The sequence below is a fragment of the Cavia porcellus genome, unplaced genomic scaffold (assembly GCF_034190915.1).
Source record: "Cavia porcellus strain 051 isolate PalLab524CR breed Dunkin Hartley unplaced genomic scaffold, mCavPor4.1 scaffold_9, whole genome shotgun sequence".
NCBI lineage: Eukaryota > Metazoa > Chordata > Mammalia > Rodentia > Caviidae > Cavia > Cavia porcellus.
The window spans coordinates 48,328,782-48,349,104 of NW_026947492.1; the positions used below are offsets into that span (position 1 = coordinate 48,328,782).

Below are 20,323 nucleotides of genomic sequence, written 5' to 3' on the forward strand. Positions count from 1 at the left end.
CATGCTTTCCACAATATGCTTTCATATCTGCCTTTTATCTTCCAGGAACTTTCCGTAACCTCACCAGCTAGTTAACTCCTCCTATTCTCTTTGTGAATGGGTTTCTTCTTATACTTCAATAATTTTATTTCAATAGTCCCTCAGGAGAGACAGGATACAATCTGCCATCTTGAAGCACATCATAAATAGTTCAAAAAGGTTTCAATATAACTGTTTACTTCACCCAGGATCTAAGCTATATATTTGATTCGTCCCTCCAAAGTCTATCATCATTGAAATTCATTCATTCACTATCTAATAAACAGACTTTTTTGTTCTGGGGATCAAATTCACATCCTTGCACTTACCAAGCAAGCACTTGAGCCACTGAGCTAAATCTCCACCCCCTAACCAGACTATTTTTTCAGGTGCTACAGATCTAATGTTGAAAGATACACCTTACTCTATGTAATGAGTAGATGACACAGATGCAAAAACAAATAATTTCAACATTTCAACAAGAATTCAGTGAAGCAAAAGAACATTGGAGAAGACATACTTAAAGTTTCCTGAGGGATTCACAAGGAAATTTCTCATCAAATTCTGTGCCTGAAGGAAGAGTTGGAGGTTTCCAGACAATTGACAGTAAGGAGATAAAGGAGATAAGGGCAGAAAGACCAAGTGTGTAAGGAATGTAAGGAAAAGAGGACAGTACTGCGTAACTGAGAATAGTGTGAAGGATGAAATGCCCTGCTCTAGAAGTACTCACATGGGCACATCTATCAAGAACAGTTCTGCGTCATGATATAGGGAGACAGGTAGACATCTGAGTCGAAGGCATTACACATGTGCTAAGCAGCTTCTGCACTGTTCTTCAGAAGGAATAAAGGGATCCTAAGGATCAGATTTGGGTGAGATACAGAGGCTTCAATGGGCAGGGACATTATGAATATGTCAATGGCTGCACCATAGACTTGGTGTTTGCTATAACATAATGTTAAAAAGCCAAAACAGATGTCAGAAGTCACTAGTGCACTTAGAAGACGAGACCCTTTCTTCTAATGAATAAAGAGAAGGAACAAGTATTTAGCCAAAGGAAATTTCATAAATCTGAGTCTTCTTTAGCAGCATACTCACAAAAAGTCATGTAAGACCTCCTTCTTGGTACATTAAGGGGCCACCTTAAGAAATACTGAGAAAAGAGAGAAGTCTGAAAGACTGGACACTTTGTCCAATGGAGACCACATCATCCCAAAGAGACAATTTAAATTAGAATGATTCTTTACTCTTCGTCATCACCCTGAGGAAGTAGTACATAAAGGAACTGTATTTCAGTAGACTTTAAACTTAACAATTACTTCTGATTATTATTGGGATTATGGTATTTGATGGGCAACAACTTGTAATAAGGTTAAATCTTTTCTTGAATTACAGTTATCTTAGTCAAAGTTCAATACTTTTCCCATGGCTTCAGTTATAATTAAAATTTATTTCCAGCTCAAAAACAATGTGAAAAATTCCACGCACCTCTCTTTTTAGCCAGTTGTTCTCCAAGATCTCTCGATAACTGCTCCTGTCAATTAAACTTACAGCATTCTGAAAAAAGGAAGAGTTGCCACATGGTAATTCACAAGGTTAGCAAAGGGGATACACATTCATTTCAAATTATGCTTTGCAATTATTTTGAGAATGTGTAACATCTTTTCGTTTGGTTTTTTCTTTAGTCTTTTTGGGTTAATTTGCACATTCTACCACAGGTGAACTGGAGAAGTGGACAGAGTATGGTTGTCCATTCATTGGGCTCCACTATGACTGACTTTGACTGCTGTGGTGGAATCATCAATTAAGTGATCTGCTTCATAATTAAGATGTTAAATTGTAGTGATCAAGTATTTTTTATAGTTAGATGTAACTCAACATACATCAAATTTTCTGCATGTCATTAGTAACAACATACATGTGTACAGACCTAACAGCAAGTAGATCTAAGGTGGCAGGCTACAAGTGACACATTTCTAACTAAGGAGAGGCATTTTAGATAAAGACTATAAGAAAAACCTTGATAGTAGGTTCATAAGATGCACATTTGGTTTCAATTACTTGGATATTTATAGTTTCCCCCACAAGAATTTTATAGTAGATGTCACTGTTTTTCTCTGGAGATACTTTTGCAAAGAAGTTATGTTACACATTCAATATGCAGTAACTGAAGGGCAGACCTAGAGGAAGAGCAGCTAATATTCTAGAGGGAAAAATAAAGAAAAATATTCTAGATCAAAACCAAAGACAGAAATAAATACCATGTATTTAAATTTAAAGGATAAATTTATCTTTAAATCTTTAGAGTTTAAAGATTTTCAAATAAAAAATCTTTAAATCATGTTTATTAAACCAAGAAGAGTGAACATATATTTCATAGGAACCAGGAAGTTCTGTACTTCAACTACAACTGTTCTAGTTTCCTCTAACAAAATTTCAACAGAAGTAGGAAATGGTTCATAACTGAGGTTAGTTGACTAACAGTTTAATTCAGCAACAATGGAGAAGTAGTTTCAACTTCGTTTACACATTAGAATCTCCAGAGAGCTATGAAAAATCCATAAACCCATGCATCATTCCAGGGCAATTACACTAGGATTTCTAGGATTTCTATGGGTGGGACCCAGGCACACTTGGGTTAAAAAAACTACAGTTGCAGGTAACACACCCATGCTTAGCTAAAACTGCACAGTACTGGATTATAATGATGCTATAAATTGAACTGTAACAGCTGGCTGAGAGGAGGAAAATTCATATAAGCATGTGAGTATTCAACATCATGTAGAAAAAAGATAATGTATTGCGTAGTGATTATGAACAATGATTTGAAGGAGAGCTGAATTGGGTCTGGGTTCTCGCACTTGCTCTGGGCAAGTCATACTAATTTTCTTTGGCTCAGATTCCTAAACTAGCAAGTTCCTACATTGTTTAGAGTTGGCAAGAGATTTAACTATAACATGCTTATAAGAGTATTTGGGACAGTCCTCATGACATGCTTGAAGTTATAGGCTTATTTCATCTACATATACATTTTTAATAACTGTAGTTAGATGAATCAATGGTTGATTTCATCATTTAGCCAGATTCTGTCATTTAGCTGCATGGGAAGACAAACCATTGACCAGTTTCATATTCCTCTATGTTTTTGTAAATTAGTAGAAATCATGGTATAGAAGAATAACACTGTAAGAACAAGTGAACTAACAGGGGTGCAAGAAAAAGCAACTAAAATTCAGAACAGACTTTTTTAAAAAACCAGATATTTATAATTCTGAAGAAACAATGTTCCAGATAAAGGAACATTCACATACTGACTTAGGAGATAGTTTGATGATAGGAGGCTGTGTGTGCATGTGTGGGGAGGGATTTAGAAATTTTGTGTAAAAGAAATTAGAGAACATATTATACAATTGGAAATTTTATCTTAAAAAATGTTTTATATCCAAAACTTTTAAAACAACAGCAACATTAAGAGGGTACTCCTAGGCTTTTTCAGACAAATTATTTTTATTCTATAATTCATTCAACCTATTTAATATTTTAATCATGATTATTATACTTTAAAAATCACTAATTATTTCTTGTGAGACACTATGCTACTTATCTCATCCAATATTCAAAGTATTTCTATTTATTTATTGGTACCAGGGATCGAACTCACGACCATGTGCTTGCAAAGCAGGTGCTTATGCCGCTGAGCTAAATCCCTGGCCCTAAACTATTTCTTTAAGGTTAAATACTATTAGTATTCTTACTTTTATAGTAAAATTAAGTAACAAACTTGTGTATGAAGTCAGTCAGAGGCAGAGCTGCAATTTAAACCCAAATTGCCTAATTCAGAACCTATATTCTTTTTTTTTTTTTTTTTTTGGCAGTACCAGGGATCAAGCTCATGACCTTGCGCTTGCCAGACAGGCATTTACGCTGCTGAGCTAAATCCTTGGCCAGGACCCAGATTCTTAACCACTATAATACACTACCCTAAAAATTTTTATTTATTTATTTATTTATTTGTGTGTGTGTGTGTGTGTGTGTGTGTGTGTGTGTGTGTGTACACGTGCATGTGTATGTGTGTGTATGTGTGGTGCTGGCCACTGAACCCAAAGTCTTCACTCAGTGACATCCCCAGCCCCTTCCCCTCATTTAAAATTTTGAGCCCATGGCCTTGTTAAGTCACCAAATTGCCCAGTCAGGGCTTATATTTGTTACTGTATTGCCTCAGTGTCCCAGAATACTGGGATGACAGGCATGTGCCATCATCCCCAAACACAGTATTATTTTTTATAAAAAATAAAAATGTTTTAAGAAAATTGAAATACACTGTCGTATAGCCATACTACCCTGAATGTGCCCAATCTTATCTAAAATATACCTGTGCAGCCCATTCCTTCTTTTGGTTCAATTGCAGCAAAGTATTTCTGATTATTTTCTTTCTAGTATCTTCCAGAGTGATTTTACACTGTTCTTTAAAGAGAAAATTAGTTAACAAGGTTAATTCTAGGTAAAACTGATGTTGGTAAGTTTCACCTTCCAGAATCCTTATCTGTTTTTCTAACCAGTTTTTCCTCCCAATTCTCAGAGTACATTTTTACTGAAGCATACAGTTCTTTCGGTTAGAAGAAATGCCCAACAATTTACAAAAAATTTTATGCGAATGAGTCTAAGTTCTCCACAAACGTATATGTTTTTGAAGGATTGTCTTTCCAAAGAGAGAAATTTAAACACTTTAATACTTATGTGGCTAGTTGTCCTGTATCTCCTACAACTTATGAATCTACAACAGAGATAATAAAGAAGGTTTTATTATCTGCTTGAGTGGCATATTGTACATCTGACTCCATCTAATGAGATTTCCAATATTCACGCATTTCCTAGGGCAGGACTGACAGAATGAGAAAAAGAACGTGAAGAGTAGAGGGCCCAGGGAGTCAGGAGACCTCTTCTATGCTGGGCTTACAGCAAGAAGGAGGACAGAGACAAAGTGCAGGGTTCTCTGTCCTCATGTTCCTATGCTTGTGCCATCACTGAAAGAGGGAAGTCATAAATTTCAGATCTCAAACGACACTTAGAAAGTATATAATCAATATACTTTTTAAAGTAATTGAGGCACAGTCATATTAAGGCTCCTGAGACTGAATAAAGGCCAGTTTCTTCACTTTTAAAAACAATTATGAAGCTCTTTCTACATGTCAGGCATTACCAAAGAGACTGGAAATATTTCTAATTGAGACGAAAATCCCTACCTTGATGGTATGTATATTCTCATGGAAAAAGCAGACCATAAGTAGTAAAACATAGTTTTTCAGTTGGTGATGCGTGCGATGAAGAAAAGCAGTTTTTTTCAGATAGGGTGAACAGAAAAACTTATTGAGACATTCGAGTAGAATGAATAAGATGCTGTAGTTAGAAATGTGAAATGTGAAGTCACTGTCTTACTTCAAAGACTTAATCTGACAATTAGTAAAGTTGTGGTTTTGTTATAACATCAATGCTATATCCCCATTAGTAGTAGTCTATTTATAACATATACAAGATAATTATTTGGAAATCAAGATATATTTTCCAATACAAATAATGTTGAAGATCATGATTGCTAGAATTCTAGACAGGTCATAGAAACTTATTTAATTTTTTAAATTTTAAAATAACAAAACAAAACAAGAAAAATGATGATGCAGAATCTCAAGACAAAATAATAGAAAATTAACACTAGTTAATATATAGCATATTGTTATTTTTTGTTCAGATTACAAGTTTAGGCATGAAAAAATGATCAAACAATCAAACACTGAAAGCACAAACTGTTCTTTTTGATGAACTAACAGAGATTAGTTGTATAGTTATTATATATATATTCTTTTCCCTTGTTTTCTTCTTTCCCCTATCCCAATTGTTCTTTCCTTTTGAGCACTTTATTTCCCTTTCATTTTCACAATATGTATATTTGGATCTTATTTACTCTTTCAGTTTTTTTTGCACTAGGGAGACAATACAATATTTACACATGCGAGTCTGATTTATTTCACTTATGAGTATGATCTCAAGTTGCATCCATTTACCTATAAAAGTCTAACGTTTACTCGTTATAGCTGAGTAATACTCCACTGTATAAACACTAACTTATTCTTTGACTAAGTAAAAATGTACAAAGGATGCTGTAGAAACTAACTTCCACTGAGGATATTGTTTCAGTGAGAAAAAAATCTTCATAAACCAAGGCAGCCATAGCAGAATTCTTGGGATCTTATGCTGTAGGGAAGAAAATGCACAGGTCTTATCTCCCAAGAGGCCAGGAGTAAATCTCTCTGAGAACATCTGAAGATTCATTTCTTAGATCAAGAAATTAAGACTTAAAAGAGTAATGTTACTTTTTTGTAAGTGAATTTGAACCCAGGTCTTTTAACTCATCCTTAAGATACAGAAGTTTCAAGGATCTCTGTCCTATGCCTGATAAAGTGTAAAAGTAAAAACGCTGGGTGACTATATCGATTGATTTGTAATAAACATGTTCCTTCTCTATTGCTGGGCCTAATCTAAATTGTTCACCTCTATTTTGAGGAGAGGGAGCCTTACCCTGGCTGTATCGGTGACTTTTCTATACCGAGTGCTTCAATAGCTCCTTGAGCTACACAGGGAAGCAGTTTGAGGTGCTTTTTTCTCCTGCCCCCAGGGCTCAGAGGAGGCTATTAGAGGAGGTAGGGTGAACAACTGACCAAAGAAGTCTTCTTGGGCTGAGCATGACCCATGAAGAGGCATGGGCCAGCAAACATCTTTGGTCATTTCCGTTTAGGTAAATGATGACACCAGCTGTCTTCAGAATCTAAGCTTGAGAATACTTTACTAAAAGGATTAATCTGTGAGAAGCAAGCAGAGAATGGGACAGGACCACAGAGCAAAGCAGAGGTGCTCAGAAATGGGTTGTCTCAAATTATGGGGTAAATATAGGGAGAAGCCATCTCTAGAGTCACCACTGAGCCTATAACCTCCAATTCTATACCAGTCCTCCCATTTTCACAATCCAAAAGCATTACCTATGGAAGGTCAAATAATTTTATTTTCTTTCTTCCTTTTAAAATACTATTCATACTGTATAGCTAATGATTTCCACTCAATATATGGGAAATCCTATGACTTTTCTGGTACTTCGTAGTAAAAAAAAGGTCTTTAAATAAGTACAATATGTCCAGTCTATCACAAAAATCCAAATTTTAAAGTTCATTAAAAGTTATGATGAATCCTCTTTGTTAGCTTCCACCTACTGCTCTTTTCCCTGCCTTGAGCCTCCATGCCCTCTCTGAGGGTGCAGATAGAAAACGGGAAAAAAGCTTTTGCCCAGCCTGTACTGTCTCAAACTCATGTTAACTTCCTCTCCTACTCAGCATTGCAAACTTACTTCCTTTCTCATGGGGATGTTTCTTACAGGCTCCCTGGAGGACCACCTTCCCCATTTCAAGTGGCATTTCACCCATTCACCCTTGAAGCAGGGGACTCACTGACCTTGGAAGCTGGTAACAACTTTTCCTTGGACCCTGGCCCTCAACACTGTGCCCCTCAGACAGACAGACAGACAGACAGACAGACAGATGGATGGAAAAACACACAGACACACAGACACACACACACACACAGACACACACACACTCTTTCTCTCTCTCTCTCTCTCTCTCTCTCTGTCTCTCTCTCTCTCTCTATTTCTGGAGGCTCACAGTTGGCCAAGCAGAGAGTAATGAACAACTCAGGGAGTGCCCATTTTTTTTCCCCACCAAATCAATGCCCTTTAACAATCTTTTATTGAATTGAGCTAGCTTTATTGCAACTGACCTGACATTTTTTCTGTATTCTCTTTAACTTGATTGATGTCATTTTGTAAGGAGATAATAAGTTTAGCATGTTGTTCACTTCCTACGTTCTTGTACTCTTCCCAATATTCCTTTTCACCAAGTTTCTCAAGAAATAGTTTCTCAGTATTATTTATTTGTGTGCGCATATCTGTTGGAAAGAAAATTAAGATACTGTATAATTTCAGTGGTTCTTATAGCCATTACTTGTTGTAACCTGGTTTTATGTAGTTAAGTCTGATATTACAATGCCATTAACTTATAACTTATTATTTTATATATACATAATTTTTGAAAATCTTAAACTATTCAACATGTTGTTTATCTGTTCTTTATAATTCAAAATTCAAATAAAATTAAATTCCCAGTTATAAAGTAAAATTGTAGCCAGGCATGGTGGTTCACACTTGAAATTCAAGTACTCTCTGAGGCTGATGCAGGAGGAGCATAAGTTTGAGCCCACTCTAAGGAATGTAGCTCAGTGTGAAGGCCTTGAATTCAATTCTCAAGTACCAAAAAAAAAAAAAAAAAAAAAAGCAAAAAAATGATTTGTGATTTGGGTTGTGATTATCTGTCTATTATCTCCATATCTTCCCTAGGAATTTTCAAGTTTAAATATTCTTGTGACAACTTAATAAGGGTATGATATGGCACAAAGCTTTATATCATGAATTCTTTACTAATAAATTGTCATTTTGTGGCCATTATGCCTCCAGGAAAACATGATTTCCACTTACTTCCTTTTCAGGTTCTTGGTAAACATTATGAAGTACATGATTAGTTTAGTCATCTAAAGTTGATTTGTTTGGACTTTCCTTGTATGAAATGACAGCATGTGATACATGTCTCCCCATTGCTCCCTAAGTATTTGTAAGTACTGCACTATTTCAAACATATAACCTTTCAGTTTTTCCTGGTACATTAAGCATTCTATTTTATTCAGTCTTCAGACCCAAGTATATCACTGAATACTGTACTTCTGAAGGGAAAGCATTACACGGTCAAGTCCAAAGAACTCATTGGATGTGTGGCTCACTAGGGGAGGAGCACATCTCACTCATCTCTGTAAACTCAACCCTTGGCACAGAGCCTCACAATATCTTTTATATCTTTTTGATGGTTTCACTGTTTTATTGTTATATAATGTCCTTTTTGTCTTCAGTAAAGACAACTAAAGTTGGAAGAAAAGGGTTACAGATTATTTCTTAAATCTTGCTGTGCATACGAATCTCCTGGAATCTTGTCAAAATATGGACTCTGACTTGGCGTCTGGGTGAGGATGAGATTTTGTGATTCTAAAGTGAATTACTGTGGAATTAACTCTCATAGAGATATTGGCAAGGGATGTTTCCTGGTTATATTTGCCTTATTTTTCCCAAATCTAAACCAAGGCTAAAGTACATGGAGCCACCGAACAACAAACTTTCACAAAGAACAAATTCCCAGTGTGAAAAGAAGCTCAGCTTGATACCTAACAAGGTACTATGTTAGATGGATTTCATCTGTCTTTGTTTCTGATTACTGTACTTACTCCTCCTCCTTTGGCTGCGTACCTCTGCCCACTTTCATCATTTCCCTCTCCTGCCCACTTACCTATACGTGTTTGTGGGTGTAGTGGCAATGATGTCATTTGAAATAAACAAACAGCACTTACAACATGCTGGAAGACAAAAATATTAATACATTTAAGAAATAAATGATACAACTTCTCTGACAGTTTCCTAAGTTACTAAATCACCTCTCAAGTTCTTTTCCTGGTTTCTTTCAAACTCCCATTTTTCCTTCATTGCCTCTTCAACATCCTCTCTTGTGACAACTGGTAATCCATCTGCCGACTTCTCACTCAGTTCCTTTAGTAGGTTCTTTATGTGCCAGTTCTGTTCCTCCTTTAAGCGTCTGTTCTGTCATGGAAATCAATAGTAATTAACTATTTGCCAAACTATTTACATTGTTTTCCCAAAACAAAGGTATATATTGAGGCTTTCGAAGTGAGAAAAATTAATTAAATAAATTATACAGTGATATCCATAGAAGCTAATGGGATATTTAAGACTTGAAATAAAACCTATCAATGGAATAACCATTAGAATGTTACATTTTAAAATTATGCTAACAGGAAGAGAAACAAGAAGTTAATTCGCCCTTCCCATGAAGTCTTGTATCACTTTCACTATTTATTTTTGATTACCTTTATTTTGTGTAGTTTTATTCCTTTTAGAATAAATTTTTAAAAAACTATGCCATTAACCTACTGATCTATTATGTTATCATAGGATCAATAAACATCAATGCTAAATCTTGGAAGTTAAATATTTTCAATTTCCCATCAACACTGTCTTTTTCTACCATTCCTTATTCATCTAGTCATGTATGCTGGGTACTAGAGCTGTGTTGGTGAACAAAAGAGGAAAAAATTCCTGCTTTTGTAGAACTTATATTATTGTTTGCTTCTTTTCCACAAATGATCCTAATTTTCTTTTACTAGGATTATGGTTACTTACCACTAAAAAAATTCACACTTCAAATATGGACAGGGTTATTTTTTGTAGATATTCTATTCATGTTCCTAAGCTGCTTATCTAATCAACTTAGTTTTTTCTTGCTCTTGTTATTTTGTTATGTGTAAAAATCACACACACAATCTTCCCTATAATAATTATAACAAAGTGAGGAAAACTAGACAGTAACCTAAATCCGTGAGAAAAAAATAAGTATACCAATAAAAGTATGCAAGCAAGTATGAAAGGCAAAATAAATGTATTTTTATGATTTCCCCTATTTAATTTAAAAGACAACTGCAAAAAGAGACAATTGCAAAATGCAACAATTATCAGTCTGTGTTTATGAGTACACAGTGTATAAAGTATATTATCTATAATGATACAAATACAAATGAAGAGGGAGAAAGTGGAATTACATATTTGTAGCTATTAAAATTAAGTTGGCATTAGTCTAAACTAGATTGTTATAACTGAAGATGTTAGGAATCCTCAAGAGAACTACTAAGAAAATAAAAGAACTATAACAAAGTTAAAATGCTATACAAGGAAATGTTTAATATCACAGAAGGCAATAATGGAAGAACAGAGAAACAAAAAGAAGACATAGAAAACAAACAGCAAAATTCAGATGTAAATCTTCCTTATCAACAATTACATTAAATGAAAATGGGTTAAACATTAAAAGGAATAGCTTTGCAGAATGGATGTTTAAAAAAAAATCAACTGTATGATTTCTATCAGACAGACTTAGAGTTCAAATAACAAGTATGCTGAATGTCTGAAGATTAAAAAAAAGATATACCATACAAACAAGTAGCCCAAAGAGCTGATTTATAAAAAAAAATGCTACTGAAGACAAAAAGGACATTATATAACAATAAAAGAGTGAAACCACCAAAAAGATATAACAATTAGAAACATATAGCCTTCATTAGATATTAATGTTACCTCAAAATTCACGCCCATTCAGAACTTCGGGGTATGATCTTATTGGAAATAGTCTCTACAAATGTAATTAGTTAAGATGAGGTCATATTGGGTTATGGTGAGCCCTTAAGTCAATATTGGTATTTTTTATTAAAAGGCAGCATGAAAACACAGAGATACACACAAAAGAGGCAATGTGCAGGTGGAAACAGAGATTAGAGTGATGGATATAAGGCAAGTGATGCCAAGGACCACTGGGAACACCAGAATTATGAGATGGGATGAGTTCTGCCTGAAAAATTTCAGAAAGAACCAATATTGGCCATTCTCTCCTTACTTGCTGATTATGCCAACATTTTGATTTTAAAGTGTTGATCCCATCCATGAAATATGTGAGAATAAATTTCTGTTTTTTTAAGGCACACAGCTTGTGGCAATCTGTGATGGTAGCCCATAGATAGTAATTCATACCATAACAGTAGAACCCCAAAATACACAAAGGCGAACGCCTATCTATGCTCAATACTAATGAGAATCTCCCTACCTTCAGGCGTCTTGTCTTTACCAGGCAGTAATCAGGTGTCATCCCCACTTTCCCTGCCAGAGTGATATCAATAAAATACAGATACAATAAAAGGTTGTAAATAAGATCCAGAGCCTCATAACAATACAAAATATCTGGGCTTTAATAAATCACTCATCATACCAAGAATCAAGAGGATTTCAAACTGAAAAAGGATAATCAAGAGCTGCTATCATCAAAGCAACTGATACACAGAATTGCTTGACAAAGATTTAAAGCAGCCATGATAAAAATGGTTCTCTGTGAGCAATGATAAACATACTTGAAACAAAATTGTGGAAGGTCTCAGCAAAAATACAGAACATAAAAAAAGAACCAAATGAAAATTTTGGAACTTAAAAATATAGTAACAAAAAGCTCAATGAACAAGCTCAATGGCAGAATGGAAGAGACAGAGGAAAAGAACAGTGAAATGGAAGATGGAACAACAGAAATTGACTAATCTGAACAAAAGAAAGAAAATAAACTGCAAAGAAAAATGAAAAGAACCTTCGAGACCTGTGGAGGGGCCCCAATTTTTCACATCCTTTCTACCATTTTTGATTACAGCCTTCCTAGCAGCTAAGAAATAGTATTCTGCTGTGGTTTTGATTTGCACTTTCTTAATAACTGATTATGTTGAGCATCTTTCATGTTCTTGTTGGCTATGTGTATATCTCCTTTGAAGAAATGTCTACTCATTGTCAAACTGATTTTTGACAAAAATATACAAATAATTCATTGGACAAAGAACAGCTTTATCAATCAACAGGTTGGAACAACTGAACATCTGTAGACAAAAATCAAACCAAAACAGCAAACACCTTGACTTAGGTTTCACACCTTATACCAAGAAGAACTAAAAGTAGGTCATGATTCCAATGTAAAAGCTAAAACTGTAAACTTTAGAAAAATAAGAGAAAATCTTTAGGATTTAGAGCTAGGCAAAGAGTTGTTAAACTTGACACCAAAAGCATGATCCATGAAAGGAAAAACTGATAAAATAGATTTCACTTAAAATGAAAACTTTTGCTCTGTGAAAGATCATTTCATGAAGATAAAAAGACAAGCTACAGACTGAGAGAAAATATTTGCAGATAATGTATCCAACAAAGGACTAGTATTTAGATTATATATTATTAAATATATAATACACAGCATATATTAGTTATAGCCCATATATGTATAGTTTGTATTCTCAAAACTCAACAGTAAAAAATATCCAATTAGAAAATTGTAAAAATACACATCACCAAAGAGAATATATGCATGGAAAATAAGCACATAAAAAGATGCTTAATATAATTATCCATTAGGGAAATATAAATTAAAGCTACAATGAGATAACACTACTTTTCAGAATGCCTAAAATAAATTGATATCACCAAATTCTGGTGAGAATAAAGAGAAACTGGACTACTGATTTATTGTTGTTTGAAGGATAAAATGGTACAACCAACTTGAAAAACAGCTTAGCAGTTTATTGAGTTTATTATATAAATTAGCAATTGAAATTCTGAGCCGTTAGTCCAAAGAAATTAAGTCACATGAATACTTGGACATGAATATTTATATTACTTCATGTGTAATAGCCAATAACAACTCAGGTAAATTCAGGTATGTTTGAATTACACAATGTTACTAAATACTGAAAAGGAACCCACTAATGATACCTACAATCTGAATGAATCTCCAGAGAATTATGCAGTTTTAAAAAAGCCAATCACAAAGGTTACTTATTATGTGATATTCTTGACATAAAAATAATAAAATATAATAAAAATAAAGGACAGAATAATGGTTTTCAGGGATTAATGAAGAAGTAGAATTGGAGGGAATTGAGCAGCTATAAGGCAACAGTATGAGGAATGCTTTTGGTGACAGAAACATTTCACATCATCTTGACTACCAATGTTAATATCAGTAGTCCAGTTACAATACTGTGGGTACAGTTTTATAGTATATTTAGGAACTAGGTAATGGGTGCAAGGGACTCTGTGTGCTGTTTCTTATAACTGTATGTTAATCTATAATCATCCCAAGATAAACAGTTTAATTTTAATAAATGAAGCTCAACCAGTATTAACAGTTTAAGAATATACAATGTATTACTTTTTAAACAATTCCATTTTCTTAAATGAAACAGATTCATATTTTGCTTACTGATAAATAAGCAATTACTTTGGCTTGACATAAGCTATATTCAAATGAAGTATTATAGAAACTTGAATAATAGTGATAAAAATATCACTTGCCAAAAACTCCTGCATAGCTAATACTCTTTCCAAATATAGACTTTTCCATCTATTTTCATAAAAGTGGAAAATTCCTTTACTGTTTATGTTTGGACACTAAATGTTTATTTAGTTATATATTACTTATTTTAGTTAATTTTAGTAATACGAAATGAAATTTAAATTCAATTCTACCTCAAAAACATTTGCCCTGACATATGAGCCAAAAATGCCCAAAGATAATGATAATTTAAAAACTACTGTGTCGGGTCTGAGAACATAGTTCAATGATAGAGCACATACTTAGCATGGGCAAAGCCTTGGGTTCAGTCTCAGTACTGGGAGTAAAAAAAGGAAAGGAAAGGAAGGAAGGAAAAACCCATTATGTAAAATTCATAAGGAATTTCTGTGGATGGTGGTGCATGCCTATAATCCCAGTACTTGGAAAGCTGAGGCAGGATTGCCATGAATTTGAGACCAGTCTGGGCTACATAGTGAGTTCAAGGCTGGCCTAACAGCGTAGCAGGAATCTATCACAAAATTCTACGTAATATGCAAATAATCTTTCCTTTTACTTTTCTCACATGGCACAATGTTCTCTAATACAGCTCTCCTAGATCAAAATTCTAATATAAATGACTATTCTATGTAAGTATTTTAATTTGAAAATTAAAACAGTGTAACATATTTAAAAATGTTATATGTTGCATAGATAGTATCAAATATTTTGTTACATATAAATTTAATACCATTTATATTAAACTTTCCAAACCTATGTGAACTTCAAACAGAAGGAAGTGTCTGACATGTTACAAAATTCAATGTCTAGAAAAATTATTTTGAGTAATATATTAAAACAAAACTTAATTAGATTGGTCAATGTGCAAAAATGTTTTATCTTTTTTTCTTTTGTGCCATCATTTTTATTAGTGCATGTTTGCAATACATAATGTTTACATTTGTTGTAGAAAGTTGGTACATGCACATATTCTAATTCCTCTACTCGTACCCTTTACTTTCTATTGACCCCCTTCCTGTTTGAGAAAGATCTACCTTCTTACTTTCTATTATTTATCTGTTATTTTACTCTTTATTTAAATTTTAATTTCTCATATAGGAGCCATCATCAAGTCAAATAATAAGAGATGCTGATAAGGGCTGTGGAGAAAATGGAACCATTCTACATTGTTGGTGGGAATGTAAACTAGGATAACCACTATGGAAATCAGTATGGTGAGTCTTCAAAAAATTAAAACTAGAAACTCCATTTGATTCAGCTCTTCACCTTGTAGGTATCTCCACAGAAAAATAAAAGACATCATGTTACAGGGATATAACATATCCATGTTTAGAGCAGCCAAATAGCTAGTAGTTAAATTAGTTAAAATTATTTATATGTTTATCAACAGATAAATGGATAAAAATGTTTACTGTATGAAGCAAATCAAATAATTAAGATAAACATATGGAAAAAGTATATTTAATAAATACACTACCAAAAAAGAATGATTTTGTTTTCATAGGTCATATCATGATCTTTACTCTTTAGAATTTATAAGAACAAGAATAAGAAGTTCCCCCAATAGCGCAGAATTTCAACCTACTATTTACCCAACTTTGCCCAAATGATAACACCTTACATTACCATAATATTAAATCCAGGAAGTTGACATTTATAAAATGTTAACAAAATGAGATATTTTATTTCTTTCAGTTTTTATACATACTTATTTTGACTATGCAATATCATGAAATTTTAGCATATATTTATGTGTACATATTTATATGAATTATTACCAAATAGATGACATTTGAAGCCACAGTGTTAAGTGAGATTTACCCCCACACATACACACACATAGAATTTAGAGTGAGAGAAAAGAAGGCTGAGATTGGAAGCCTGGTAAATATGATTAAGGAATGGATCAAGGAAAAGAGCAATAAATGAAAAACAAAAAATGGTCAGAGAGGTAGTAGGAAATTTTGACATAACTGAGGAGAAAAAAAATTTATCTTACTAATAGTCATACTTATGGCCTCAAAGTTTTTTCCACTGCTGTTACCATGAATTCACTCAACAAATATTTCTAAAAACCTACTCAAGCTGGGCTCTTCCACAGAAACAAAGATAATTAAGATTTGATTGCTGTTGCCTAAAAAGCTTTCAGTTCAATAATGAAGATATGTTTTATACAATATTTCAGCTTAGACTGAGAGAATTAAAAGGTGTCAGTTAAGAAAAAAGCACACCAGGAAGAGGAAACATTTTGGGTGTCTTGGTTACTTTTCTTGTTGCTGACACAAAATACCTGACACTCATAAGTTAAAAGAGGAAAGGTTTATTTCAGCTCATAGTTTGTACAGGTTTCAGTCCACAGTCCGCTGGCTCCAAGGCGAGTGGCATGGCTGAGGGCCATCACAGACAGAGGAGAGAAGAAACAGCTCATGGTATGGCAGGCAGAAAGCAGGAGGCAGGAGGCAGGAAACAGCAACAAGCAATAAGCTTGCCTTCCCTCTCTCCCTTTATTTATATTCCATTCAGGCTGTAAGCCTATTGATTTGTACCACCCACATCCAAGGTGGCATACAAGGTGAGACTTTGTTGGAGACCACTATGAAGTGGCTTTGAGCAGGATTTAAATTTTACTAATTTGCTTTCTATGTTTATCTGTGAGTCTGTCCTAGGCCTAGGCGATGGGAGCTGATTCATAGTAAGTGAACCTCTATGAATCACTGGTCCTGGCTGAGGCCTGTAGTGGCCTGTGAGGCCAGAGATACCTCAGAGGGCAAGATAAGGCCACAGCTGCAGACACTCTGGCTCCAACCCCAATTAACAAGGTAGAGACTGCAGCTGCAAAAATTACTCCTACAGTCTCACTTCTACCATGTTTTCATAAGACAGTTCTGCTAAACTGACATGATTCTTTACTTGGAGACGTCCTTGAAGTAACTCCCAATCCTACTCATTGCCTGCACTTTCCTCAGTTTCCCCATCCTTTGTTTTGAACCTAATAAAAATGGGTGGGTCAGAGAAGTCTTTGTCTTAGCTCTCAGAGTTTTGAGCTCAGATAAAGGGTTTTGACTTTCCTGGAGCCCTAAAATCATACCACTTGTCTCATTTTATTTAAGCCTTCGCTGTACACTTGTTTTGGAGATCAGAGATCTAGATCAGGACTGGATAGGACTTTCATTACCTATACCCAGAACTATGATAAATACATTTAGTTATCACACACCCTAGATCCAGACACCTCTGAAAAGCCCCATCTGTGAATTCAAGAGGCTTTGGGCAGACATGTAGATTTAAGCTGTAACACTGGCTAAACACAGAATAGGAAAGAGACTCATTTTTCTAAGACTAAAAAGAAATACAGTAAACAAAGCATGGGTCAGCTGGAGACAAGGTTAGAGAGGTGAGTGAGGGCTAGATTTTTCAGGACCCTGAAGACTTCAGTAGGTCTACAGATTTTATTTTCTGTGCCATGGGAATCCACTGAAAAGTATTAAGTACTGAAAGGTTACAGTATTCAAAGGCTAATTCACGTTACAGTGTAGAGGGGGAAACTTGGGTAAGAGATGAAGATGATGGTGTCTTTGATTAAAGCATTAGCAACATAAAGAAAATGAAATGATGTTCAGATATATATATATATATATATATATATATATATATATCTGAACTAGTCTCTCTCTTCATGTTCCTTACTGCTGGGCCTACCAATATGAAGGCTTTAGTCTTGTTCTTGAGCTAATCTTTATGGAAATAAGAAATTCAATTTTTTTTACTCTAAATGATGGGACAATGGGGATGTGATGACTCATTCCTTATCTACTGTACTTCCCACAGCCTGACCCTGACCTAGGAATCCTGATGCTCACTAGTGTAGGATATGCATTGGTTCCTTGATGCCTTAGTCCCTTCTGTGCTCTGGATTTCGTATCGTGTGAAACCTGCGTCTAAGCACCTAGACCAGATTTCTTTCTGCTCTTATCTAGAGATCTATTTCTGTTTTAGTCCTTATTATGAATACTAACCCTTGAAAACCATGACAGTATCAGAGCCACAATTATGTCACTGCTTACATTACCACCAGTGGTTGTCTTGTCCAAAAAGTATTTGCTAAATGAAGGAAAAACTTAGCCCTGGGGAGAAGAGAGGAATCTCCATTTCACAAGAGGAAAATTGAAACTTATACCAACTTTGGCCCCCCAAAAACCTCATTAGTAAGTTGTACACTCAGGATGTAGACACAAGTCTCCTAAATCTATATTCCACTAAAATTTGAAGATATAATATTTATAAACAGGAGTCAAATAAAAAGAGTTACCTGTGGAAGTTTCAGGTCCATAAAACAAATGTGTAAATGTATTTATAAAAAATAAACATATATTTTCTCACACATGAGATGCCTTGAAGAATAAGTTTTGTTAATTATCATTTATTATTTTCTAACTTTGCTTCTGTTGATCTTTAGTCCAGACAGACATATACAGCACCTTTTTAACATTCATTTTAGTCTAATTTTTAAAGAACAGTATGTCAAATATTCAGTTACTTTAACAATTGAGGTTATAATTTTTAAAAGGTATTAAATATGCACATTCTCTGAAAATTTAGAAGAAACATTCATAGGTTAAAAACATAGAACCAGTGTTTTATAGTAGTTTGGTTAAATAAGTCAAAAGGTAAGTGTAGTTTTAATGCTTTTAAATTTTAAACAATTGTCCTCAGGATCTAAATAACTTAACAAGCTGACTTCCACTGACATTATAATAAATATAGTGGGAACATTAGTACTGTGTTGCCTCACATGTACAGAAGAGCATAAATGAATTATAAATCAACCAATTTCAAGCCCTGAAGATAATTTCTCAGGGTATGTTTCATTATAATTCAATTTTTGAACCATATATATGTAAATGTTTAATAGTTATATAAAGGCTCTAAATTTTATACTCACTCTTTCATGATACTTTTGGTTCTTTTCCCTAAGCTTCTTAATTTGAAAAATGAATCGCTCTACTGAATTTTCTTTTATTTGACGGCTGAGAATAAAGATAAGATATTATAATTATTCATTAAGAAAAATTAATGAGATGAAATTTAAAAGGTAAATATTTGAATTTCAATATGTTATTAAATATATTACAAAAGCCCATTTAGGGATAAGAACCTTTCTTAAATGACTTGTGTTGGGGGGGTTGCAGCGAGGATGAGGAATGAACCAGTATCTTCACACTGAGCTACGTCCCCAGCCAATTTTTAATTTTTTAATTGAAGACAGAGTCTCCCTAAGTTTCCCATACTGGGCCTGAACTAGCTATCCTCTTGCCTTGGCTTCCCAGAATGCTGGGATTACAGGTGTGCACCACTATACCTGGCAGTCTTAGAATTTTAAATCTATTTAATTTATTAAATATACAGGAAAGGTAAAATTTTATTGAAACAATTCCTGTTAATATCTTATAAATGTAATTTCTATACTTTGTAATTACAATTAAGAAAATGTAGAAAAAGGTACATACAAAACATGCCTCATAGAGAATTCTAAAACACTTAGACAAACATGACAAACAAAACAAAGATTTTCATAAAGCATATTTTGAAATTGGTTCAAGTTCATTCACATACTATCTTTTCTACAAATAAAAAGGAAGCTTCTTTCCTGGCACAAATACATTTCTTTAACACCCAACAAGTATTTGTGAAGCATATCTTAGATATGAGAAGAACGAAAAAGCAGGAAGGCTTTGGTACAGGCTCTTTGATAGTGACTCATACAAAGCAAGTGCCCACAAATGCTTGTTGCACCTAAATCTGACATCCTCTCAGCTTGTTCTCTAAAATATCACTTATATTTGTAATATTGTACACTTAAGAAAGAGAAAAGTAAGGCTGTTTACTTCCAAATGATAAGAAAACACAGCACAAAAATAAATCCTTTAGAGGCAAAAAAGCTGGTTGCATATTATTAACATCTGATTTTAGCATATATGCTGGTGAAGCGAGCACTGATTTTTATCCACTAACTGCCTAAGGGTATTCAACTTAGTTAGGCCTTGAGTTACTCTGCAATAAATAAGAAGATTAAAGGAGATGAGTTCTGTGGTTCCTTTCAATTTCAAAGTTCTGCAGTTTATATCTACCAATTCCTTTTTATGCATTCATACACGCAAAGCAGGTTCAATGAGCTGCCACTAGTGACTTGCGCATCAGAGATCATTTAGAACAAAACCTGATGA

At 34.2% G+C, this 20,323-nt stretch overlaps 1 protein-coding gene across 5 annotated transcripts in view; it reads right to left on the bottom strand.

Moving 5' to 3' along the window:
• Ccdc83 (coiled-coil domain containing 83) overlaps window positions 1–20,323 on the bottom strand; it is a 54,372-nt gene that overhangs the window by 23,248 nt on the left and 10,801 nt on the right. For all 5 annotated transcript variants that reach the window (XM_063256306.1, XM_063256307.1, XM_063256303.1 and 2 more), the window contains 5 exons: window positions 19,042–19,126; window positions 9,595–9,757; window positions 7,840–8,007; window positions 4,391–4,482; window positions 1,507–1,575 (listed from right to left, as the gene is read on the bottom strand). In XM_063256306.1, the coding sequence (XP_063112376.1) occupies window positions 1,507–1,575; window positions 4,391–4,482; window positions 7,840–8,007; window positions 9,595–9,757; window positions 19,042–19,126 (577 nt within the window). The remainder of the gene's footprint in view (window positions 1–1,506; window positions 1,576–4,390; window positions 4,483–7,839; window positions 8,008–9,594; window positions 9,758–19,041; window positions 19,127–20,323) is intronic.